We start from the raw sequence: 27,460 nt of genomic DNA, 5'->3' as shown, positions 1-27,460 counted from the left end.
CAGAAAAAAAAAGAAAACCGCGGGGAGAAGGTTTGTTCAGGCAGATAATGAATATTTGGTACAAGATGGTCATACCTGCAAGGCTCGGTGCGTTTCGTGTTTTGTGCCTCTTTGCTGTGTTTGAAGCGGTATGTCTGCTGGACACCGGCATGCTCTTCCCCCGGGAGTCTTCCTCCAGAGAGGTGAAGGAGCTGAACGGGCGGTGGGACTTCAGGGCTGACAAGTCCCCAAACAGGAACCAGGGCTTCGAGAAGGCTTGGTACAAAAGTCGCCTGGCAGAGGTGAGCAGGACAGTAGCTAACAGCAGCTCTGACGAAATATAGCAGCTATAGTTTCTTACGTGTTTTTATTTTTTTATTATTTTTTAAGTTCCTCATAACCACTGACAGTGACATAGTACATAGTCAAAGACGAGACGAGTAACATTCTTTTTTTTTTCCTTGAAAATATAAATGTAGGCCTATGTCAGATTAATCTATTTTTGCGCTTATTTAAATTGTAACATGAATTATGGGAGTTTTGGAGATCTTAAGTGTGAAAATGTCATTTAGTATAAGTGTCCCGAGGAAAAGTCTCAAAAGAACCCTGTTCTTCTACTAAATGTAAAAGGATACTATAAAAATGCAAACCAACGCGATGGATGGATGGATGGATGATTAGAATATCATGAAAAAGTTGATTTATTTCAGTAATTCCATTCAAAAAGTGAAACTTGTATAATGTATACATTCATTCCACACATACTGATCTATTGCAAGTGTTTATTTCTTTTAATTTTTAGGATTATAACTGACAACTAATGAAAACCCCAAATTCAGTATCTCAGAAAATTAGAATATTGTGAAAAGGTTCAATATTGAAGACCCCTGGTGTCCCACTGTAATCAGCTAATTAACTCAAAATGCCTGCAAAGGCCTTTAAATGGTCTCTCAGTCTAGTTCTGTAGGCTACACAATCATGGGGAAGACGACCATTGACACCTTGCACAAGGAGGGCAAGACACAAAAGGTCATTGCTAAAGAGGCTGGCTGTTCACAGAGCTCTGTCCAAGCACATTAATAGAGAGGCAAAGGGAAGGAAAAGTTGTGGTAGAAAAGTGTACAAGCAATAGGGATAACCACACCCTGGAGAGGATTGTGACACAAAAATCATTCAAAAATGTGGGGGCGATTGACAAAGAGTGGACTGCAGCTGCAGTCAGTGCTTCAAGAACCACCACGCACACACGTATGCAAGACATGGCTTTCAGCTGTCTCATTCCTTGTGTCAAGCCACTCTTGAACGAGACACAGTGTCAGAAGCGTCTCGCCTGGGCTAAAGACAAAGAGCTGGACTGCTGCTGAGTGGTCCAAAGTTATGTTCTCTGAAAGTAAATTTTGCATTTCCTTTGGAAATCAAGGTCCCAGAGTCTGGAGGAAGAGAGGAGAGGCACAGGATCCATGTTGCTTGAAGTCCAGTGGAAAGTTTCCACAGTCAGTGATGGTTTGGGGGTGCCATGTCATCTGCTGGTGTTGGTCCACTGTGTTTTCTGAGGTCCAAGGTCAACGCAGCTGTCTACCAGGAAGTTTTAGAGCGCTTCATGCTGCTGACCAACTTTATGGGGATGCAGATTTCATTTTCCAACAGGACTTGGCACCTGCACACAGTGCCAAAGCTACCAATACCTGGTTTAAAGGGGTGATAGAATGATTATATAGGGTATTTCACACTGTTCCTTATGGTCTCCTAATGGGGTATGTAACATTGGTTGGGCTGAAAATGGCCTGGTTGATATTTTATTGGCCCTTATGCATCCCTGTGTTTTGGCCCTATTTGTAACAAGAGCTTTTCTTCCAAATATGGTATGGTCATGAATATTTAGATGAGCTGCGCGCTCAATTGGTTGAGCGACTTGCCATGCGCACATATTAGAGACGCGCTGATTGGTTGAGCGAATCCCCAATACACATACATTAGAGAAGCGACAGAATCTCATATTCCGGACACTGCAATGTTTCATTACCAAATTCACTTCTGAGACTTTTTAAGCGAGAAATCAACTATATAAAGCTGAAATATGGGCCGTTTACAAAATCTGATGGCTAATTGCAAATTTGGTAAGACGCGTAGGACTTTAGAGCTCCACACAGTCTGACGAAGCGGGCAGCCTGCTGGGCTCCATACCCAGCGCAAAGTCACCCTTTGTGGATACGGCGCTACGGGCCCGCGCTCAGCCGTCGGCATAACTATAATATATTTACGGTTTGAATTTCGCCACGCCACTTTGATTTTAAGGCATTTTTATGAACGTGAGGCATCTTTGTAGGACGAGCAGCTGCTTGCAATATGTCCCATTCATTACAATGGGGAAATACCGCAGCTAGCTAGCTACACTGTCGCCATAACTAAATTATATTTACAGTTTGAATTTCGTCACGCCACTTATATAACATCATTCCCCAATGTCTTATAAAGCTAACCGTAGTCCGATTTGATTTTAAGGCATTTTTATGAACGTGAGGCGTCTTTGTAGGACCAGCAGCTGCTTGCTATATGTCCCATTCATTACAATGGGGAAATACCGCGAGCTGCTAGCTACACTGTCTCCATAACTAAATTATATTTACAGTTTGAATTTCGCCACGCCACTTATATTACATCATTCCCCAATGTCTTATAAAGCTAACTTGTTGTCCGATTTGATTTTAAGGCATTTTTAGAACGCAAGGCTCTTTGTAGGACGAGCAGCTGCTTGCTATATGTCCCATTCATTACAATGGGGAAATATCGCGCAGCTTGCTAACTCATAAGTATAGTATATTTACAGTTTGAATTTCGTCACGGCATGAATATTACAGGTTCCTCAAGGTCTTACAAAGCTTAGCTAACACTTTTCGATCCGATTTCGGATATCAATTGAATGTATTTTTGTGAATGTCAGAGTTAGGAGGAGGCTAGCTAGCTCTCATTGATGGACTCCATCTCACCGCGGCTCTATCAATGAGACTCTGACAAGAGGCTTTATTTCCCCGATTGTTTGTTTAAATAACTCAACACACATACCCATTATAAGATTAACTGGAACCTGCGGGCTGCGGTAAAAGATTGCGGGCGTAACAACAACAACTGACACTGCGGTCAGGGCGGCGATGTAGCAACCCAGGCAGCACAAACACCGGCACTAAACTCCGACACACAGTCGGAGAAAATTTGCAATTAGCCATCCTTTTTCGTAAAGCGGCCCATATTTGAGCTTTATATGGTTGATTTCTCGCATAAAAAAGTTTCAGAAGTGAATTTTGTAATGGAATAGCAGAGATCTGCGTGACCTAGCTAGATTCAGAAGACTACCTGATCTCAGGTCAGTTGTGTAGCCTATGTAAATGTTGGGGCGTGACTGTTCTCTTAAGGTTCCGGATTTTGAGACGCTTGCGTAAGCAACTCAGCTTTGTTGGGATTCGCCTGTTTTCAGCGGCAGTTTCCGTGGGACTTTGAGCTTCTATGTATGTCCTATTTACCTATTTGTCGTTATTCAACTATGACAGGGTAAAATCGGTTTTGCATTCTATCACCCCTTTAAGGACCATGGTATCGTTGTTCTTAATTGGCCAGCAAACTCGCCTGACCTTAACCCTATAGAAAATCTATGGGGTATTGTGAAGAGGAAGATGCGATATGCCAGACCCAACAATGCAGAAGAGCTGAAGGCCACTATCGGAGCAACCTGGGCTCTCATAACACTTGAGCAGTGCCACGGACTGATCGACTCCATGCCACGCCGCATTGCTGCAGTAATTGAGGCAAAAGGAGCCCCAACTGAGTATTGAGTGTTGTACGTGCTCATACTTTTCATGTTTCCGTACTTTTCAGTTGGCCAACATTTCTAAAAATCCTTTTTTGTATTTATAATTTGTATAAGTAATATTCAAAATTTCAGAGATACTGAATTTGGGATTTTCATTAGTTGTCAGTTATAATCATCACAATTAAAAGAAATGAATGAATATACAAATGTATTGGGGAGGTTTTTTGATCATGCACAACAAAACATGCAAGAATTAAATCCCCCTTCCAATATCATGGATGGTGCCATTTGGCTAAGCATGCCAAAACATTTATTTATGAACTTCAATTCGGTGGTGGAGGAGTTTACTTCCCGACGAAAACGAAAGACTTATTTTGTTCTTCACAGATTCTTTTTTTTAGAAGCTATAAGATATAAAGTATCTAGTATTACCCAAGAAAAGAAACTTAAGTCCAAAAAAACATAAATAATTGTAACAGAAATATCTGATTACTTCGTGTTCCTTTTAATCATCCTATAGTCTATATCTACGTCGTTCCACTTCCGGGATTGCTCCGTTGCCGCTGGAAATTCCGTCGGATTTCACTTTTTTTTTTTTTTTTTAAATAGAGGTGATCGTTCCTTTGAAGCGGTGGCTCCAAACATGTGGAATGCTCTTTCTATTGTTTTACATTCTGCAGTCTCTGTTGAAGCTTTTAAAAAGCAGCTGAAGACACATGTATGTAAAATTTTGTCTTTTTATTGATTGTTTAGTCTTTTTAGTTGTATAACTTACTATGTTTTGTACAAATGTTTATCATGTGAAGCACTTTGTGACTCTGTCTGTGAAAGGGGCTGTATCAAATAAACTTTTATTATTATTTTTGGCCAGATATCCGTTACCTTCCGCTTTCTTTGTTATTTTTAAACTCCGGTGGCTTTATGAAGACTATGGCTAACTGCTCCTCAGATCTCTGTAGGGTAAATCCAGACAGCTAGCTAGACTATCTGTCCACTATGACTGAGTTTTCTGTTGCACGACTAAAACAACTTTTGAACGTACACACGTTCCACCAAAACAAGTTCCTTCCAGAGGCTATTTTGCAGCAGCGCAATTGTGATTGATTTAAAGAAATGTCAATAAATCGGAGCACGTTTTTCTCCCATCCCATTCATCTTGTGGGGTCCTAGTTTGGGATCTAACCATTGAGATGGAAGCAAAATTGAAGATTAAGTCAAATTATTAACTCCCTATTATTAACATGGTGGTATTATTAGTGCTGATTATTCCTTTTACTGTAAACTCGCCACTAAGTTCAGCAGATCCACTGTTCCACTGATCCAAAGTTTCATTTTGCCTAGACAGGCCCAGTGATTGACATGCCAGTTCCTGCCAGCTACAATGACATCACCCAGGACGCCACGCTGAGAGATTTCATTGGCTGGGTGTGGTATGAGCGAGAGGTGGTGGTGCCTGCCCGCTGGATCGCCGATGAAGGAACAAGAGTGGTTCTCAGAGTGGGAAGTGCTCACTATTATTCAGTAGTGGTGAGTATCACATATATGCCTTCCCAGTCCCCTCCAATCAGAGTTGGCAAAATAAAAGTAATCTGCTTCACTTAATGCAGTTTTAAAATATGACACCAAACCTTTATCTCCACCTCTTGTAATTATGTGATTACGCTATACTTGGATTCATTGTCTTTACCCTTTGCAGTGGATGAATGGGGTGAAAGTGACAGAGCATAACGGTGGCCATCTTCCTTTTGAGGCTGAGATAGGCAGTTTAATCCGCAAGGACCCAACTCAGCCATGTAGGATCACCATCGCTGTCAACAACACTCTGACTCTGGACACTCTTCCTCCAGGAAATATCCAGCACATGGACGACCGCACACAGTAACCTCTTTATTATTTTAATTAAAACATTGATTTGTAAAACGAATGCCTACATTAATTTGTGTGATCACTTCAGTTTCTTGATGTATTTTGCTGTTTTTTATAAATTACAGTTAATTCTTAGTTTGTTCACCTAGTTACAGATTTCAACATTGCTGTACATCGCGCTGGGTTAGAATGGCGATATCATTATTGCTAAACTGCCAACAGATTTCATTATATTCTGCTTAAAACTCAAACCTTTATTATTTTTTTTATTTTTTTTCCTCTTACAATACAGATGACACTTGGGGCGGCCTCAAGCTCACCCAGTAAGAGCGTTCGCCCCATGTTGGCTGAGTCCTGCAGCAGCCCAGGGGTTTGAATCCAACCTGCGGCCCTTTTGCTGTGTGTCATCCCCCATATCTCTCCCCCTTTCATGTTTATCCACTGTCACTATAATAAAGGGAAAAGCCCCAAAAAATCTTAACAAAAAATACAGATGACACTTAGCAGTGACACTTCAAATCTTAGTGTCATACAAATAATTACAGAGCTTTTCCTTTATTTTGATGATGTATTTGAGTGAAATGTGTACCCATCAGTGGCTAGTTAAAAAATGACAAATGTAATCGCTCAACAGGTATCCTGATGGTTATTTTGTGCAAAACACCTACTTTGATTTCTTCAACTATGCTGGCATACATCGTTCTGTGTTGCTGTATACTACTCCTAAGGCTTATGTGGATGACATCACTGTGGTGACTGACTTCTTGGATAACACTGGTAAATTAATAAATGGCTTACACTAAAGCACTAAAGTATTTGTAAGGGCGTAAACTGCTCCATAAAGCTACATGGGACTTTAGTAAACTACCAAATAGTAGTTAGGTGACACGGAGTGTTGTTTTCCCTTCGTTTCAGGTCTAGTCTACTACAAGGTGTCAGTCCAAGGTGCTGCCACAGCCACCATGAAGGCCACTTTGATGGACCAAAATGCCCGCTGCGTGGCTTCCTCCAGCGGGCCATCTGGAGTGCTCAAAGTAGTAGATGTCAATCTGTGGTGGCCGTACTTGATGCATGAGAATCCAGCTTACCTTTACTCTATGGAGGTATGACAACATGTTTACATACAAGTACATGCCAAAGTGACTTTCAGGTGCCATGGTCCCATGAGCATTTTTTTTTTTTCCTTCTCTAAGGAACCTTGGGGTGACATTTGACAAATCCTAACAGGCGCACCCATATCACCCCTGTACTCTGCTCCCTTCACTGGCTTTGTGTAACCTACAGGATCCAATTCAAAATTCTCACCATAACCTATAGGGCTCTACATGGTCAGGCCCCTGCTTATCTTGCCAATATAATTAACCTACACCCCCCCATCCCGGTCTCTCAGGTCTATCAACCAAAATCTGCTATCCACGCCACGCACTCGTCTGAAGACGTGGGGATAGAGCCTTTGCCGCTATGGCACCCAGACTCTGGAATGCTCTGCCAATCAGCATTAGGTTTGCTGAGAATGTGGACTGTTTTAAGGGACAAGTGAAGACTCACTTGTTCAGGCTAGCTTTTGGGTAACCTATGTCTTTTATTTATTGATGATTGTATCTATTGTATTTGTACTTTATTCTATTCCTAGACTATTTTTCTACTATATTTTATAGTCTATGCACGTTGTAAAGCACTGTGACCCTATCTGTGAAAAGCGCTGTATAAATAAATTTTACTTGTGTACTTACTTATCTTTGAATTAGTTACAGTTGTAGTGTAAATGTTGTTTGATGCACTCAACAGCATATTTACCTCTAGGAAGATCACGTGTTTGCATCATCCAACTTGTGTTCAAGCTAAAGATAATAATAATAATAATAATAATAATAATAATGTAAAATGACCAAATTCTACCACCATACACTGTGTAGGTAAGCAGCTAGTCTTTCGGTCTCCTCTTTCTTGTACCTGTTGTAGTGCTCTGCATGTTCAGTAGAGTTATGCTTTATGGGATGTAATTTTGGAGAACAGCAGCCGTCTCCAAAACCAGGAAGCTGTCGCATTTATTTGGCCTATAAAATGAAATGCCAATTGTTATGCTCCGTTTTTGCACCCTTGCTTGAAAATGTAATGATTATTCTATAAATCAAAAAAATAAAAGAAAATGGCTAAATGTGACGGGGGAAAAAACATTGCTGGCCGAATTTAACAATATATTGAAAGTTTTAATGACCCATTCACCTGAGAATTTTTTTCGACCACTTTGAGGTGTGTTATCTTGTGTTAGAGTGGTCAACCTCTTCTATTTTACAATGTCTAAAAGACGTTTCTGGCATTTGCATAGGTTCGCTTAATGGCAACCGATGGCCGATCCACGTATGAGGATGTGTATACTCTACCAGTCGGCATCCGCACAGTCAACGTTACCAGCACACAGTTCCTCATCAACAACAAGCCCTTCTATTTCCATGGAGTCAATAAACATGAGGACTCTGATGTGAGTACCACTAGAGGGAAGCAAGACTTCTAGCAAAATACTCAATGTCATTTAGCTTTGAGGCAACATATCTGTTGTAACATGAGCTAACATCTCGACCCCCTCGAAAACGAGATGCTTCATTTCATCTCAAGTGGTTATCCTCTTAAATAAACAATTTCAATTACAGACCGTCTTGACTCTAAGTCAGCCACATGGACATTCAATTCTGATAACAGATAGAACATTTGGTAGAAAAAGTTGAATAATCCATTCCTCCCTTCCTCTGTTTACCTTGTGCTGTAGATTCGAGGTAAAGGCTTCGACTGGCCCCTGATTGTCAAGGACTTTAACCTATTGAAGTGGTTGGGGGCCAACTCATTCCGCACCAGCCACTACCCCTATGCTGAGGAGATCCTGCAGATGTGTGACCGCCATGGCATTGTGGTGATAGATGAGTGCCCGGGGGTGGGCATCGCAGATAGGCAAGTGTCACTGCTCACATCACTGTGATCTTTATGTGTTAGAGGTTTCAGAGTGGGCAACAGCATGGACATCTTACTGTTGGTCACAGTGTATGAGGACAGAGACGGAGGAGAGTGTGGTGTCCATTACCACTAGTCTTGAAAACCTCCGGACTGTTGTTAAATTAGAGCAACAAAATATACTGTACATAAACCTCACCCCTGTCTAAGTTAGGATTCTCTAAGAAGTGCCAAATTTGGACTTGAATTTGGAAAATAACTAGGGAAATGCATCAGAATAAGTATGCATAGTCTCAACAGCGTATTGAAAAAGTATTTCCTAATTGTTTTTGTTTTTTTATATATGATTAGAAAAATGAACCCATCTTCTAGCCCTATATTGGCCCTGCTGTTTCAGTGATTGTAAATTCCTCTTTGTTGACAGGATGTGTCTCTTGCTATTTTAGCATGCTTCTATCCAGCCCATATTAAAGAAAACTAACCTTGGTATTGTTTTGCGTAACAATTATAGGCCTATATCTAAACTCCCATTTTTGTCAATTGTTTAGAGAAGGTTGTGTGTTTAACTGCTGTGTTGGAGACGCACAATATTTATAAGTTTTAATCAGAGTTTCAGAAACGACACTCTACTGCAGGCTTTCTAATGATATTTTAATGACCTCTGATGTGGGTGATTGTTCTGAGTTGGTACTTCTTGGTACCTCAGCTCAACATTAGACACAGTAGATCATTATCATATCCTTATTAAGAGGTTACATGATTGGGTGGGCATATCAGGCATAGCTCTGAACTGTTTTCCATCATATCTTAATGGCAGAAGCTTCACTGTCTGTATGGTAAATTTTGTGTCAGATTCCTCTCCACTGTCCTGTGGTGTCCCACAGGGCTCGATTCTGGGGCCCCTGCTATTCTCTCTATGTTTGATGCTCTTGGGACAGATCATACACAGATAATATTGTTTACCAGTTATATGCAAATGATCCAGCTTTATTTCACATTTAAACCCAGTGAGGGTTTTAGGTTAGCTAGGCTTCTTGATTGTCTTAACGCTATTAGGGACTGGTTAGCAGAAATCAAATGTCAAAATTACAATTTGACCAGTCCTCACTGTTTTTGCATACACATGTAGTGGTTAATCTGAACTAATGGTGGAGCTGGTGTGTTAGTCTAGTTTTTCCATAAAAATGTCAACTCAGTGTGTGATGTGTCTTTTGTGCCTTGCTGATGTAGTCGCAGTTTTGGAAACTCCTCCCTGGCCCATCACCTAGCTGTCATGGACGAGCTTGTACATCGGGACAAGAACCATGCCTCTGTGGTCATGTGGTCAGTAGCCAATGAGCCGGCTACAGAGATGCCCCCTGCGGACTTCTATTTCAAGTGAGTACTGGTTGTTTTGTTTACCGTAAATGTGAAGCACTAAATGGATCAAATATATATTCATAAATCATCATTGACTTGTTTTCCTATCCCCCAGTATGTCTTTTGCCTTAAGATTCTGTGTGTGTGTGTGTGTGTGTGTGTGTGTGTGTGTGTGTGTGTGTGTGTGTGTGTGTGTGTGTGTGTGTGTGTGTGTGTGTGTGTGTGTGTGTGTGTGTGTGTGTGTGTGTGTGTGTGTGTGTGTGTGTGTGTGTGTGTGTGTGTGTGTGTGTGTGTGTGTGTGTGTGTGTGTGTGTGTGTGTGTGTGTGTGTGTGTCAGGACCTTGATAACACATACCAAAGTTCTGGATCCAACCCGGCCTGTCACTTTTGCCACAAGAACTGACTATGCCAGTGACAGAGGGGTGAGTTTTAACAGTACTCACTTCAATATCAAGAGTTTGTTAAAGTGAAAACCTGCACAGTACATTGATAATTTGTCATGTTGATTACTTTCAACCAAGAGAGTGTAGCAGAACACTGCTTTACAATCTGGTTCTTAGTTACTCTTTTGTCATTTAACGACAAAAAGTTTAGCTACCTACAAGCAGAACATGTGAGATACTAACAACTCATATACATACACACACACACACACACACACACACACACACACACACAGCCTTTTCTCTCTGTTGAGGTCAGGTAGAAAGTGCCAGATACGAGGCCAGCACTAATATAATGTGTGTGTGTGTATATAATTGGAAAATGGCAGAAACATTCACTTTAGTGTAATGGGAATAATGGTTTGTATTTTGCCTCATACAAGAACATCTGTTTTATGTTATGAATTAATAAATTCTACAAAAAGGGTCATCATCACAGCCTTTATTTGTAATTGATGCTCATAGAACTGATCAAACTGTGTTTAACAGGAACGTCACGGACGTGTCATATTTAGTATTTTATCTCCTCTCTAGGCTCCCTATGTGGATGTAATCTGCGTAAACAGTTACTTCTCCTGGTACTATGATCCAGGCCATCTGGAGGTCATCCCCATCCAGCTTAAAACTCAGTTTGAGAACTGGTATGGAAAGTACCAGAAACCCATCATCCAGAGTGAATATGGAGCAGATGCAGTGGCAGGGCTTCACAGTGTAAGGATTCATACATCCACTTACCTGACTCTGGTGCACCAGAAATTATATTTGTATAACTTTTTTTTTTTTTTTTGTAGTATCCTAAGGCTGCAATTCAATATCAAGAGTTTGTTAAAGTGAAAACCTGCACAGTACATTGATAATTTGTCGTGTAGATTATTTATTACATTAGTAGTAATTAGTGTTTTAAACACCCCTGAAAAACTGTTTTCTAAGGCTGCAATTCAGATTTTGCTAAACCTCAGCATCCCCACATCTGTCTTTAGAGAACACATTTTCCCAGAAAGATGGTAATGCCGGGGGTAAGAAGCTGTCTTTTCACTCTCCAGGATCCACCCGTGATGTTTTCTGAGGAGTACCAGAAGGCAGTCCTGCAGAGCTACCACAACGTGCTGGACCAGAAGAGGAAGCAGTATGTCATTGGTGAACTCATCTGGAACTTTGCCGACTTCATGACCGTACAAGGTACTAGAGCTGGAGATCACAGCCTGTAGAACCAGAATTTCTGTAATTTCTCCCAGTTTATACACAGCTCCTGTTAGTATGCAGATTGAATTCTGCTATTTATTTCCGTCTTTGTCTACAGTACTGTACTATATTGAGGGTTCTGGTAATGGCATCAAAGTAGATGAAATTAACTTATAAAAGTCTACAACAATCTGAGTCTATCAGTGACAAACGACCACTTTTGGTGGATGTACGGACATTGCAGCCCAATTCACGGATGCTGGTTACAGCGTTCTCGCTCAATACTGGACTAATTTTAAAGATTTTTGTTCACATTAATCACTTAGACACAAATGCATACGAAAATAGGGTCAAGGATGAAAAATACCAAAATGACCCTTTTAATACCGGGTATTGGTAACCATCCCAAAATAAAATGAAATATTTATCGCATTCCAGACAGTCTTTTGCGATGTGCGCATGTTAATACATAATGTAAGTATCGTGATGGCAATGAGAAAACTTGGTCAGCACTACGAAATATGGACATTTAATATCTTTATTCACATTATAGACTTCACCACTGACTATTCATGTAACAATTTGGCCACAAATAAGCATATTGACCATACACGGTCCAGCCATACACTAGGGTTTTGACCTAGTCTTGTTTAAGAATAAATGCCAACATTCACCAGTTCCAGCTTCTCAAATGTGAATATTTCATTGATTTTAATTGAGAGAAGAAAAAAAAAAATCATTAATAAAAATAATTCTCAGTTGTAGCACTAGTCTCGAGGTGATCCACAAGATCTAGATCAGATATTTTTGTAATAAGCTATGGGCCATACGTTCAGGGGATTGTTCCTGTATATAAATCTGTAACAGCAGTCTCCGTTCATATATAACAGTGAGCAGCAGTGAATGACACACTGAACCACATCTCTAAACTTCAGTATTTTGTTTATGTTAATGAGATTGAAGAGACTTTGGGGTAGATTTACCAACACTAGCGCAGTTTACGCTGCCTCTGTTTATGCGAGTTCGGTAATATGCTAATAAGCATTCGGCTATGCTTCCTCATTTTAGTAGTATTTATCAAACCTGACACCCATCAGGCAATCGGGGCATATTCCGTCCTCTAGTGTAATTAGCACGCCTCTAAAAGAGCAAAGAATGGGCCCACATGTATCTATCATGTATCTTCCTAGGGGAAAAAGAGCGCAAGCTTAAATTTAGTGATGAAATTGACCTTTTAGTGCATGAAGTAACAACAAACCTATACAGGGCAGAACATCCACACCCTCGGAAAAAAAATCGATTTGGATTGCCATAACAAATAAAATCAACTTGTTATCTACACGGAGAGAAGTGGAGGAGATTAAAAAAAAAAAATAATTATCCTTTCAGTAATTGAATTATTGCATGGCTGCTTAATCTCTAACGTTGGATGATTTCTGGTTTGCTTAATTGGAAAAGAGTGATTCTCGTGGCATAAATCCTGTCTGCTCGCCGTCTTGTCCTATGCCTTCGCCTTGCTCTGATCACTGCTGCTATTGAAAAAGATACATTTTTACACACAGGAAAACGTGCATCCTAGTTTAGACCTGCTTTTAAGAGGCGGACAATTTCCCCCGCAGAATAGAGGCGCGCTCTTACTGGCAGTCTTTGTAAATACCGCGGAATATACTGTATAATTAGGCGCACTTTACGCGTATCCTCCTACCTTTTTGGGTGGAACTCCCACTTTCCCCATGACCCTCACACAAACGCATATTGAAAGTGCAACTTGTCTCTTCCTCCTCATGTGGCAGGCAATCTGCGATTTTTACCCAAGTGCGCCCTGTGTGTAAACAGCCCGCATCGGTTAAGTCAGTCTTTGCGAACAATTAACGCCTGGAAACGGGCGCCAACGTCTTGATAAATCTAGCACAGACCTTCCTACAACAGATTCACACTGGCATCCTCTCTCTATGGATATTGCAGAACAGGGATCATAAACTATAATTGTTCAATGGCCAGAATCTTTCTAAACGGACATGGTGGGGACTGGACTTGTTTTAAAAAAAAAAAAAAAAAAAAAAAAAAAAAAAAAAAAGCCTTAGGTCAGCCAGTTTAACATGATACCAATTCACTCTAGCTTTAAAATGGAGCCCACTACAGCCTCTAAAACGATTAAAGTGGGCTGAGATCGCCGGCGGTCCGGTGGGTTTCTAAAGGTTAATATTCTGTGGGCCGGATGGAAATCTTTGGTGTGCTGTATGTGGCTCCCATGCCACCAATCGACTGTTGTAGACAATACTATAGGACAGTATATAGAATATTACAGGACACCAGCAGGTTGTTCATCTGTAAAACATAAACACAAGTCAGAGACACAGATGATCAGTAACCTGATAATGTTGTGTACAGGGATATTAGTAACCAGGTTTCTTATGTTCCATAACAATTCCAAAGGTTCTCTTGATTTTGTGTCCTGTGCATGACGCGGCTCTTGTTGATCCCTCTTGTGTCTGCAGGGATCTTCCGTGTGTTAGGGAACAAGAAGGGTATTTTCACCAGGGAAAGGCAGCCCAAAGCAGCAGCATTCATCCTGAAAGAGAGGTACTGGAGACTGGCAAATGAACAGAACCGGCTTGGACTAAATACCTCTGCTCATTCTGACACCCGCCAATTGGTGCACGCATTTCAGGACAGCCTTGACCCCATGTAAACACTATGCCTCATTGGAAAAAATGCTGGTAACATTCTGTCAGTTTCTGGAGGCAGTATAGTTAAGCACATACAGTTTAGACCATTTAATTAATTCACACTACTGTACTGTTAATGTGAATTGCAATGCTGAATCTAATCAGAAGTGTTTTATTTTTCAATGTGAAAATCAAGAGAATCAATTTTGATATGAATCAAGCTATTAAAGACAAAATACTGTATGTACTCAATATGCGAGCTGTTTGTATATATATATATATTTTTTATTTTTTTTCCAAAGCATTCAGTTTTGTAGAGCAAGTGTACTTTGTAGTCTTTGCTGGTTCTCGAAGTCACTCAAACACTCAAAAAAACTCAAATAATAAGTGACGTGTTGATGGTGGCATGACTGCAATCAGACTGTAAGAAAAAAAGCTGGACAAATACTGATTATTTAGACTCTGCTTTAGATTTCTTTCAAACATTCAGTAGCTACAATAACAGTATACTTACTTACAAGATTTTGTAGACATATTAAAAGCCTTTTTAGGGACTTTTTTTTTGTCTTTTGTGATGTTTTTTTGGGATTGGATCCAGCTGTAATTGCTATTTACACAATACATGTTGCACAACTGGAGATTAATGTGCCATTAAACACACTGCTCTTTCAACATTTAAACCGATCAAATAAACTGAAACTGTATCAGCATTGATAATTAAACAGACTTTTCCTTAGTCACGGTGAAATAGAGGTTCAGACCTGTGGTTCACTTGGCAGCCGCCTGGAGGGATACTGTTTACGCTCACATAATGATTTTTAAAATCCTATGTCACATAAGGTTGGCGCTTAATAGCATGCAGCCAGTATTGTTTTCACTTATTGAATCTGAATGCTTTAATCCCTTATTAAATCTATATGGCGTGGATTTCAGAAAAACAATTAACAAAGTAAGTAAATGTTAAGAATTTAAAACCTAAAGAATGATATTCAACGTACTAAAAACTATGCCAGATTAAGGGAAATAACTAACTAAATTACTACTCTGTTTGAAGGCCTACTTTGCTAAACAAGATTAAGAGAAGAAGAAAAAAAAATCTGATAGGAGACTTGTTTTAATGAGCTTAGAGGGGCACACCACACATGAAGTTCAATCTACTCATCACAAGGTGTGCTACTTCTACTACTTCTAGGGTATTTTTAAGCTAACAAACATCCTAGCTAGACAAAATAAAGCTATATAAATTCAGTAAGATAAAAAAAATTGTTTTGAGAGGACATTTTGTCTAGCAATTTCTGAATGGATTTTTTTTTTACACCAATAATTGAGATAAAATCTTTGGGAATTATCAATTTATCAGATTACATTTCCAGGAGGGCAAACAGAACTGCCCATTACAGTTGCCATTCTTTAACCCCTCCCCTACTTCTTCTACCCTGGGGATCCCTAGATTAATCTGCCCATGTGCTGTAAGAAAATTAGGGGATTTGGAGTTTTTCTGTTTCTCTATTGTACACTTTTACAAAATGAGTGAACTGACGCTTCTGTGCTGTCGTGCTCTGACTTTGACTTTGATGTACCGGTGTCTGGCGCCATCTAGTGTTGTATCCGTGAATAATTTTAGGACCAGTGCAGAGAAATTTACGGTATGTGGATTTAAAAAATAGTAACGTTACGCGTAGATTATAAATGTATTCTGTTTTTTGTTTTTTTTCTTTTGATGACCTTATTTTCTAGCAACTAGGCCAGTGCTTTTAATTTGGTGAGGAAAGGAAGATACGACCAGGATACGACGCTACGTTCATGTTTCATTTTAAGATCCGTACTAAAAATGTAGCTATCTTTTTCAATAGCAGCAGTGATCAGATCCGTACTACTGATCTTCCCAAAACATTAACAATATTTAATAATTAAAAAAAAAAAAACACAACCCATCATCTCATAATATATTAACGATTGGGTCGGACTCGGGCATTATAACGTTTTTTTTTCATTTGATATGTTCAGCTCTACTCTTAAACGAGAAATCTTCGACAGTCACCGAACGCAGCTCTGTCACGTGACTACAAAAAAAATTCACGTGAGGGACACGGCAAAGAAAACTCACGAGAGAACCGCGGAGATTTGTTCCTTTGGTACAGGATGGTCATACCTGCAAGGCTCGGTGCGTTTCGTGTTTTGTGCCTCTTTACTGTGTTTGAAGCGGTATGTCTGCTGGACACCGGCATGCTCTTCCCCCGGGAGTCTTCCTCCAGAGAGGTGAAGGAGCTGAACGGGCGGTGGGACTTCAGGGCTGACAAGTCCCCAAACAGGAACCAGGGCTTCGAGAAGGCTTGGTACAAAAGTCGCCTGGCAGAGGTGAGCAGGACAGTAGCTAACAGCAGCTCTGACGAAATATAGCAGCTCGCTTTGTTCGTATGCCAGTTACAATGACTTTGTATGACGTATATGATTTCTTTTCTTTTTTCTCTGATTGTGTTTTTTTTTTTTTTTTTTAGAAGCCATAAGACAAAGTAATAGTATTTTGCAAGAATACAAGAAAAACATAGAGAAAAGACCGAAAAACTATACATAATTGTCACAGAAATATATATGTTCTTTGTCCTTTTAATCTGGGTAGAAATGACGTTAGCACCATCCACCATCCAAATGCTGGTAAAATATGCAAGTGGCTGGTAGATTTACTTCACTTTACCTGACAAAAAAACAATTACGTGGCTTGTGAAATTTGAAATTGTACTAACCATTTGGCTGGTGGACAAACAAAGTTGCACCCTGCTTTTAATTATCTTGTGACTCCTCAGATTTATTTTGTGGGCTCCTGACCCCAGTTTGGGATCCAACCGTTCTCACAAACTAAATGAAGATTAAGTAAAATAGTCTTTTATTAACTCCCTCTTATTAACATGGTGGCATTATTGTTAATCATAATAATCCCTATAAATATCCCCCCCCCCCCCCACACTAAGTACAGTCCACTGAAATACTTTTTTTTTTTTTTTTTTAATAAAATCTGTTTCATTTTGCCTAGACAGGCCCAGTGATTGACATGCCAGTTCCTGCCAGCTACAATGACATCACCCAGGACCCCACGCTGAGAGATTTCATTGGCTGGGTGTGGTATGAGCGAGAGGTGGTGGTGCCTGCCCGCTGGATCGCCGATGAAGGAACAAGAGTGGTTCTCAGAGTGGGAAGTGCTCACTATTATTCAGTAGTGGTGAGTATCACATATATGCCTTCCCAGTCCCCTTCAGTCAGAGTTGGAGAAATTAAAAGTAATCTACTTCACTGAGTTTAAAAAACACCAAATTTATCTACCACCTCTTGTAATTATTATGCTTATACTTGGATTCATTGTCTTTACCCTTTGCAGTGGGTGAACGGGGTGAAAGTGACAGAGCATAACGGTGGCCATCTTCCTTTTGAGGCTGAAATCGGCAGCTTAATCCGCAAGGACCCAACTCAGCCATGCAGGATCACCATCGCTGTCAACAACACTCTGACTCTGGACACTCTTCCTCCAGGAAATATCCAGCACATGGACGACCGCACCAAGTAACTTTGTGAAACAAATTCCTTATTTAATTTGTGCTCACTTCACTGAGGCAAACTATTTTTGATTTGCTCCGATTAACATGTTTCAAGTCATACTTTTTTTAAATATTCTTTTTTTATAAAGGGACTCAATGGGTAGAATGTTCTAACCTCAACGTTGTTCATGCTAGACAAGTAATTTGAACTCTAAACAGATCACAGCACTTTCACTTTAAAACATATTTTCAGTTTCTTGATGTAAATTGCAGTTAATGTTATGTTTTTTTTTCCTGCCAGTTACAGATTCCGACATTGGTGTGCATTGCGCTGGGTTAGACTGGTTACATCATTATTCATAAACTGCCGACAGCTTTTATCAGTTTTACTTTGACTTCAACTGTGACAAATTGTAAGATTATTTAACTACTGTGGAGCACTTTTATGTAAAATGTGAACTGTTTTTATTCTTTACATACAGATGACACTCAGCAGTGACACTAACTTTTACTGACTGTCATACAAAATACATGTGGAAAGCTCAATTTGCTTTTTTCAGTGATTTGACCAGAGCTTTTCCTTTATTTGGAGAATCTAGCCTTTTCTAGTTTGATGTATTTGAGTGAAATGTGTACCTGTATTCAGATAATAAGAAAACCTAATTGCTCAACAGGTATCCTGATGGTTTTTTTGTGCAAAACATCTACTTTGATTTCTTCAACTATGCTGGCATACATCGTTCTGTGTTGCTGTATACTACTCCTAAGGCTTATGTGGATGACATCACTGTGGTGACTGACTTCTTGGATAACACTGGTAAATGAATACATGTGATTACAATGAAACTACTAATTTAGTTCATTTAAAATCATCATTTTTTAGTACAAAAGTATTTTTAAAGGAGCTCCATGAGTAGTTATGTGACATTGTTCAGTGTGTTGTTTTCCATTTGTTTCAGGTCTAGTCTACTACAAGGTGTCAGTCCAAGGTGCTGCCACAGCCACCCTGAAGGCCACTTTGATGGACAAAAATGGCCACTGCGTGGTTTCCTCCAGCGGGCCATCTGGAGTGCTCAAAGTAGTAGATGTCAATCTGTGGTGGCCGTACTTGATGCATGAGAATCCAGCTTACCTTTACTCTATGGAGGTATGACAACACTGTTAACGTACATGCCAAAGTAATCTTTTAATCAATTATAGTTGTAGGGTAAACGTGTTTAATCCACTCAACAGCATACTTACCTCCAGGAAGATCACAAGACTACTTCCTCCACCTTGTGTTCAAGCTTTTCTAATACAATAATGTAAAATGACCCAATTCTACCACCTAGCTTAGGAGATGGCTCTCTCTCTCACCCTTGCTTTAAAAATGCAATAATAGAAATTAAATAAATAAAAATAATAGAGTATAATATCTAAATGAGATGAAAATAAGTTAATCTTTTGCTGACTGAATTAAACAATATATTTATAGTTTTTAATTACTCTTCACTTTTCTTCTTCATCTGCTATGTTTTGCACAGCTTTGAGGTGTGAGTTATTTTGATTAAGAGTGGGCTCTCCAACTCGATGTAGTGTTGAGTATTTAGCACAACCTCTTCTATTTTACAACGCTAAAAGAGATGTTTCTGACATTTGCATTTTAACATGTAGGTTCGCTTAATGGCAACCGATGGCCGATCCACGTATGAGGATGTGTATACTCTACCAGTCGGCATCCGCACAGTCAACGTTACCAGCACACAGTTCCTCATCAACAACAAGCCCTTCTATTTCCATGGAGTCAATAAACATGAGGACTCTGATGTGAGTACCACTAGAGGGAAGCAAGACTTCTAGCAAAAGACTCTCATTTAGCTTTGAGGCAACATATCTGTTGTAACATGAGCTAACATCTACAGACCGTTTTGACTCTAAATCAGTCACATGGACATTCAATTCTGATAACCGACAGAACATTTGGTAGAAAAAGTTGAATAATCCATTCCTCCCTTCCTCTGTTTACCTTGTGCTGTAGATTCGAGGTAAAGGCTTCGACTGGCCCCTGATTGTCAAGGACTTTAACCTATTGAAGTGGTTGGGGGCCAACTCATTCCGCACCAGCCACTACCCCTATGCTGAGGAGATCCTGCAGATGTGTGACCGCCACGGCATCGTGGTGATAGATGAGTGCCCGGGGGTGGGCATCAAAGACATGTGAGTGTCACTGCTCACATCTGGTGTTTTAGTTTAGTTTTTCAATAAGATGTCAACTCAGTGTGTGATGTGTCTTTGGTGCCTTGCTGATGTAGTCGCAGTTTTGGAAACTCCTCCCTGACCCATCACCTGGCTGTCATGGACGAGCTTGTAAGTCGGGACAAGAACCATGCCTCTGTGGTCATGTGGTCAGTAGCCAATGAGCCGGCTGCAGAGATGCCCCCTGCTGACTTCTATTTCAAGTGAGTACTGGTTGTTTTGTTTAGATGTGAAGCACTGAATGGATGAAATATTCATTCATACACAAACTGACTTATCTGCTGCCCCGGTCGGATGCAAGATCATTGACTACGTTTACAAGCTGTCAATTTTCGGGTTATGGTCGGGTTAAGGTCACTATTTGGGTCTCTGAAACATTCGGAATAACCCGTTTACATGCGTGAGCAGAGAGAGTTACTCCTGTATACGTGGCATTTATAATCAATTGGCAATATCCCGATGTAAACGGCGACGCACGGTTAGCATCTGGATGTACGGACAAACCCTGCTTCACGTAACTTTTTGGTCACCTTCTTATAAATCTCGCTATCTCGGTACTTTCTGCCGTCAACAAAAGACATTATATTCATGGTTTTCACCACACTAATGAAGAAATTGGTTTCCTCCTCGCTCCAAAAGCGTGGTGCTTTGCTGCGTCTCGCCACGTTTACCTCTACTTCTTGTTTACTTCCGGTATACTGCGCGCAGGTTTTCTGGCGCATACAAGAAGTTCCTCTACTCAAAAGACAAAGATTTCTTGCGAATAGAACATGCGCAGAACACAAATCAATGTTCCTTTTGATGGGGATATGCTGATACGCGTTTACATGACCAAAATTTCGGGTTAGAAAAGGGGTAACCCAGGGATCATTTTCGGGTTTTTAAAAACCGGAATATGAGCATATTCGGGTTTTTGCCGGTGTTTACATGGCCGTGCACGACCGGGTTATTGCTAATATTCCGGTTTTGAACGGGTTATTGGCTGCATGTAAACGTAGTCATTGACTCTTTTTCCTAACCCCAGTGAGTGAGAGAGAGACCTTCACTCTGAAGTTGTAACGGACTAAAGTAGTTTTAGTGATATGTGACATTATAGTGATTATATAACACTGTTATCATAAAAAAAACTGTCAATGTAAACACCTACGGGTGATTTTTGTTCTTCTTACAGGACCTTGATAAAACATACCAAAGCTCTGGATCCAACCCGGCCTGTCACTTTTATTACAGACAGTAACTATGCCAGGGACAGGGGGGTGAGTCTTTAACAGTACTCACTTTAATATCAATAGTTTGTCAAAGTAAAAACCTGCACAGTACATTAATAATTTGTTTATTATTTAAAGGTCCTATTTTTATGTTCACATTCATATTTGTATTCAGGGTTTCTACTAGAACATCTTTACATGCTTTGATGTTCATAGTCTGTCTTTTAAAAACATTAAATATTCCTGATTAAATAAGCAACAATCAAATTTTAACTTAAGAAGAAAAAAAACATTTGTTATTTACTGTGATTTATTTATTCACTTGAACTGAAATAATCTACATAATCAGGAAAAAAACTGAAATGTTTTGAAACCGACTGGACGTTCCTTCTGTGATTATCCTTTTATTATTAGTCTAAATAATTCACACTTTTTTAACTCAATAATTAGGTATAATTTCTTATAAATTAGTTTTTTTTATTGACCATGCATTCCAAAAATAAGTAATAAGTGTAAAACTAGTTATGAGTTGTTGGTGTTGGTGGGGTTTATTAGCCTAGAAATCTAGACTCACCCTAGTGGCAGCAAATTTATTTTGCAGCCAGGGTCAGTCTAGGCACTCTCCGTTGGCTTGCAACCTGGAAAAAACAAATTTTGGTCAGGCCAATCACATCGTGTATAGAGTCGGTGGGCGGGCTTATGGTTGCTGCTGCTGGGAACCACGGTCTTCTGGAAGACTTGAAGTTCAGCTTTTCTTTGAGAAAACAACAAAGAACGGCACAGAAATCATTCTTAAAAAAGGAAGATGTGTTCAGAGTTTTACCGACCGGGTACGGCAAAAGTTTAATCTATCAACTAGCTCCCCTACCTTCTTCGTTGCTCTGCCTGGTTGTAGCGCTATCCAATTGCGTGCAGAGGGAATTTGACAGACAACCGTTTATCCCGCCCCTTGGATTGAGCCCTGTCAATGGTGAGTTCCCAGACCCAACATCTTGATGTGGGTCTGACTTGTCAGGCTAGGTGTTTATACATGTTAGTGAAAAGAAGTGTTAAATGTCAAAAAAGCGCCAAAAAACATTAAATAAAGCACCAAAAGTGTCGAAAAAAGAGACAATGCATGGTCGAATGGAAGACAACAGAAGGGTTAAAAGTTAATAGTGAAGATGTGTTTTTAGGGCCTTTTAAGGGCAGATACTGATGTTATCAGTCTCGTTATTGTACACACTATGTAGAGTGATGATCACTGGTTAGGAAAGACATTTGCCGAAAAGAAGGGCAAAATTGTGTCTCTGTGCTGCAAGTCAGAGCATGACACTAACAGACCTGCCAACCTTGAAGAAATTTTAGGAGTACAAACCCCCCCCCCCGCGCGCACCAATCACCGACAGCCCACCGCCAATATACGTTCCACCGTTGCACTCACCAATGAGAAAACTATGAGATACCTAACACCATACTACATAATATAATTTCACCAATCAAGATTTTTTAGTTACTCCATAACCATATACAAGTAGACCATAAATGTTATACAATTACTGCTATCACTCCGAACATTGAATTGAAAACAAACTATTATACAGGAGGCATAGCCCATGGAAACTTCTTCCACCTGAAAATACATTGTTTGGCTCATCACTACCTTCTAGATTACAATAAATTATTACTGTGTAGAGGAGTGGATGAATGGCTGTACGCGTAGTGAAACTACTATACAAATGTTTTCTTATAGTCTGTCCAATATTTTGTGCCCATAGTTGTTAATCTAACCAACAGGAGGCAGAGAGAGCTAATAAATATGCCTAAGTACTTCTGTGTTAAAGATGAGAGTTAGACCAGGTTAACACGTAGCCTTCTTCTGATTACTGAAGGGAAATTAAGTAGTTTAAGTAATGATTTACTCATAAAGCAACTTTAAATAGGCCTAAAGCAACTACTAAAAGCACAAGATTGAAGCCTGACAGAGACACAATTATAGGCTAATAAATAACATGGGTCAGATATTTTCAGATACACTTTCAAATATTTGACATGGGTGACCTTGCATTATGTCAGTTGCCATCACATCACATAAATAGCCTAACTGTTACCTTTATCTTACGTTAATCAGCACCTGGCCTTTCTAAAAACCTTTTAGTTTTCTAGCTATTCCACCACTTTTCTAACTGCCCCCAACTAATGGGAAGGATGGCAGGTGTGATAGGCTAGCCTATTGACACCAGTGTCGGGCAAGTTAATTCCAAAATTTAATACATTATTGATTACTAGTTACTAGCTTTGAGAGTAATTAGTTATATTACAATATTACTGTCTCTGAATTGTAATGCTTACACTACTTTTGCGTTACTTTTGAGTTACTTTCACCAAAATAGAAGCAGAAGTATTTGGGTCAACAAAGTCTCATCTTTATCCACTTTAATAATCATAATTTATTCATATTATTTTGTATTATTAATCTGACGCTGCAAAGTAACTAAAGCTATAAAATAAATAGTTGAGTAAAACGTTCAATAGCCTACTTGACTCTGAATTGTGGTGGACTATAAGTAGCCTAATAAGTAGGATTAAATGAAAAATACCCAATTAAAATTGAATCAAAGTAGCCGACGGTAGTATACCGACGGCTATAGTTACTTTCCACCGCTGATGAAATGTAATATTACGTGTAGCGAGACTAAACATTAATTCTTGACATGTTATCTGTCACATTGCTGTCTCCACTGACAGGACACAGATGTTGTCAGTTACCGTCTCTGGTTCTGGCTCTGACCACGGGAACAGTGACGAGACAGCTCGCTTCAACGCAGCGTTAACAACTCCGGAAAATAACGTCCGTGTCGCAAATGTATCTCTGCAGTCAGTTCAACCACTGAATTGTAACGAGTTACTGCCATCACTGATGGACAATATGAACGTTTTTTTCTTATCATCCATTTATTTTTAATATCATTATGTTTCAGGGGGTGGGGAGTATTTGTTTTTGGGACTGTTTGTTACCTGTTGCCCCTTGGTGACTGATGTTGATCTTGCACACGGTGCAGAACGCGTGATGATGTTCTATTATACTGTCTATGTGAGGTAGCCTGGACATGTGGAGGAAAGGCCATCTCTCCCGTTAAGAAATCGTTCCGATATATACGGTCTATGTTCCAAACCTTTTTTGAGGTGGTTCAGCCATGGCATGCAAGCCTACGGTTATCCGGACAGCCTGGCTTGCTGAGGCACTGACTTGAATTACACGCGCGAAGCATTTGGCTAGATGTAGATTGCATAGAAACTGAAACCGGAGAAATGCGAGATGCAACAAAATGCGTACCTAGAGAGCAGCGAATCGTACAAGCGTACTTAAGGGTCAAAATGCGTGCAGAGTACGCAAAATGTGTACATGTTGGCAGGTCTGCACTAAAGTGCAAAGGTCAGATTGTCAAGGTATGCTGCCGCGCTTCAGATGTTGTTGACCTAATGTCAAACTAAGTTGTTGGCATGACTCACATTCCTGTGCTGTGAGGAGTATCTTTCAGGGCGGTCTTCGTAGCTTAAAGATACTGATTAGTTTGCAGTCCCTGACTACCTGCAGCCTCCTCCAGAAATCCTCATTATTGGCCCAAATTTTCTCACCTGCACCACCCGGACCTTCCTTAGTCACCCCTCCACCCAGATCCACCACCTCAGAATTACCCTTGACCCTATCGTTCCTAACTTCCTATCCCATGTTAACCAGGTTACAAACTGATCAAACTGTGTTTAACAACAGGAATGTCATGGATGTGTCATATTTAGTATTTTATCTCCTCTCTAGGCTCCCTATGTGGATGTAATCTGCGTAAACAGTTACTTCTCCTGGTACCATGATCCAGGCCATCTGGAGGTCATCCCCATCCAGCTCAAAAGTCAGTTTGAGAACTGGTATGGAAAGTACCAGAAACCCATCATCCAGAGTGAATATGGAGCAGATGCAGTGGCAGGGATTCACAGTGTAAGGATTCATACATATACACATCCACTTACCTGACACTAGTGCACCAGCAATTATATTTATATAACTTTTTGTAGCATCCTAAGGCTGCAATTCAGATTTTTCTAAACCTCCGCCTCCCCACATCTGTCTCAGAGATTCTGATCGCAACACATTTGCGTTGCATGCATTTGCATGGATTCTGCTTTCTTTAACAACTGTATTTATATAAAAAAATAAATAAATAAATAAATAAAAACTCTTGTTAAAGAAAGCTGAATCCATTCTGTCTGACAGCACCTAGAGTTTCAGACCCTGTCTTCTGGTTCCCGCTTCAAATACCCACTAGTCAAAACCAACAAGATACATACACTCATTCATACCCTCAGCCATCTCACTGTTAAACTCAAATAGGATAAGGTAATATCAGCTTGACCAACCACGCTTGATAAATATGGCTTTTTTTAATTAAAGCAACACTGTAACTTTTAGCTGCAGCTGTAGTTCCAATGAGACAACCCGTAGGGGGACCGAAGCGGGAAAAGTTACATAGCGTTGCTTTAAGTTCACATTTTTGATATTAATTGTTGTATTTGTATTGATCTTGTGTAGTTGTCACTGCTGCGAAGCCAATTGCCCCTCTAGGGACAAATAACGTTCTGCTTGACTTGACTTTCCCAGAAACATGGTAATGCCGGGGGTAAGAAGCTGTCTTTTCACTCTCCAGGATCCACCCGTGATGTTTTCTGAGGAGTACCAGAAGGCAGTCCTGCAGAGCTACCACAACGTGCTGGACCAGAAGAGGAAGCAGTATGTCATTGGTGAACTCATCTGGAACTTTGCCGACTTCATGACTGTACAAGGTACTGCAGCTGGAGATCACAACCTGTAGAACCAGAAGTGCTTTTATTTCCCTCCATTTCTACAATATATTGAGGGTTCTGTTAAAAATATAGATAGGGCTGTTTTTGGGCAGTCGCCTAGAGCGCCACCAGCTAGAGGGGCATCAAAGTAGATGAAATCTACTTTTAAAAAGTCTGTTACAGTGACGTCCAATGCACAGATCACATTGTTAAAACTAGAATTACTGCCTTGCGTTTGTACGCCTCTGCCGACCAGTCAAGTTGCAGTTTACAGGACACCAGCAGGTTGTTCGTCCGTAAAACAGACCACACGAGTCTAAGACAATCCTGCACAGATGATCCATAACCTTAAAACCCTCGAATCATGCAGGGATATTAGTAACCAGGTTTCTTATGTTCCATAACAATTCCAAAGGTTCCCTTGATTTTGTGTCCTGTGCATCATGCGGTTTCTTGTTGATCCCTCTTGTGTCTGCAGGGATCACACGAGTGGTGGGGAACAAGAAGGGTATTTTCACCAGGGAAAGGCAGCCCAAAGCAGCAGCATTCATCCTGAAAGAGAGGTACTGGAGACTGGCAAATGAAACTGGCAGACTACCGGTTTGGACCAAGTACCCCTGCTCATTCTGATACCCGCCAGTTGGTGCAAATTCCAGGACAGGCTCGACTCCAAGTAAACACTTTGCCTCATGGGAAAAAAATGCCGGTAACATTCTGTCAGTTTGTAGGGGCAGTTGAGCGCACCTAGAATTTTTTTTTTTTATTTCAGCAAATAATTTTTTTTGATGCTGACAAAAAAATTGGTTTTAAGTGCCTCATCAATAGTGAAAGTTACATTTTATAATAATTGTGGGGATAGTATTAGGATCAGAAGAATGAAGGGGTAACACTTTATTTAGTTGTTACAGGATATTCTGATACACATATGTGAGGCAGTGCTTTCCACTGCTATTCATTGATTGTAAAATTAACGGTCTATGCTGCTATCATAAAAAGGTCAACAACCAATCAAAATCCTTCATCGGTGACTAGCTCTGACCTTTCCTGCAGTCCGGTGATAGGAGTCCACCTGGCAGACAAAGCACATAACATTACATAGACACTGTAAAAGAAGGGGGTTACCACATCATCTCCTCTATTTTCTTTTCCTCCATGTGTTTGGGGACACATTTTCTCAAATTAATGCAACAAAATAGTGTTTTAGCAGTTTAATTAAACAACTGTGTTGGAAGCAGTTGTCATTTCTGAGCATTTGGTGTGAGCGTGTTTTTAGCTTTTAAAAAGTACTTAAAACATGTACTGTTAATGTGAATTGCAATGCTGAATCTAATCATAAAATTGTTTTATTTTTATATATTACAAGAGAAAGAATCAATTTTGATATGAATCATGCTATTAAAGACAAAATATGTACTCAATA

At 40.0% G+C, this 27,460-nt stretch overlaps 1 protein-coding gene across 6 annotated transcripts; it reads left to right on the top strand.

The window, feature by feature from the left end:
- gusb (glucuronidase, beta) lies at positions 1–27,460 on the top strand. 6 transcript variants are annotated; one of them, XM_039777628.1, is made up of 13 exons: positions 1–281; positions 5,126–5,311; positions 5,481–5,662; positions 6,285–6,427; positions 6,566–6,753; positions 7,980–8,132; positions 8,418–8,596; positions 9,827–9,973; positions 10,293–10,377; positions 10,933–11,109; positions 11,442–11,577; positions 14,079–14,180; positions 26,621–27,460. In XM_039777628.1, the coding sequence occupies exons 1-13, from the start codon at positions 48–50 to the stop codon at positions 26,668–26,670; spliced, it is 1,962 nt and encodes a 653-aa protein (XP_039633562.1). In that variant the 5' UTR covers positions 1–47; the 3' UTR covers positions 26,671–27,460. The 6 variants fall into 6 exon arrangements, 5 of the variants coding, with proteins under 5 accessions (XP_039633562.1, XP_039633564.1, XP_039633561.1 ...); XM_039777630.1 differs by lacking the exon at positions 26,621–27,460 and having other exon boundaries at positions 5,130–5,311; positions 14,079–14,929; XM_039777627.1 differs by lacking the exon at positions 26,621–27,460 and having other exon boundaries at positions 14,079–14,929.

The sequence above is a fragment of the Perca fluviatilis genome, chromosome 16 (assembly GCF_010015445.1).
Source record: "Perca fluviatilis chromosome 16, GENO_Pfluv_1.0, whole genome shotgun sequence".
In the NCBI taxonomy this organism is placed as follows: Eukaryota; Metazoa; Chordata; class Actinopteri; order Perciformes; family Percidae; genus Perca; species Perca fluviatilis.
This window is presented reverse-complemented; position numbering and strand designations above follow the sequence as displayed.

Bases quoted from the DNA above. Each gene is read 5' to 3' on its own strand.
- gusb (XM_039777627.1), top strand. From the start codon at position 48: ATGAATATTTGGTACAAGATGGTCATACCTGCAAGGCTCGGTGCGTTT. The intron at 5,312-5,480 runs GTGAGTATCACA...TACCCTTTGCAG, and splicing joins CTCACTATTATTCAGTAGTG to TGGATGAATGGGGTGAAAGT. The intron at 5,663-6,284 runs GTAACCTCTTTA...ATCGCTCAACAG, and splicing joins CACATGGACGACCGCACACA to GTATCCTGATGGTTATTTTG.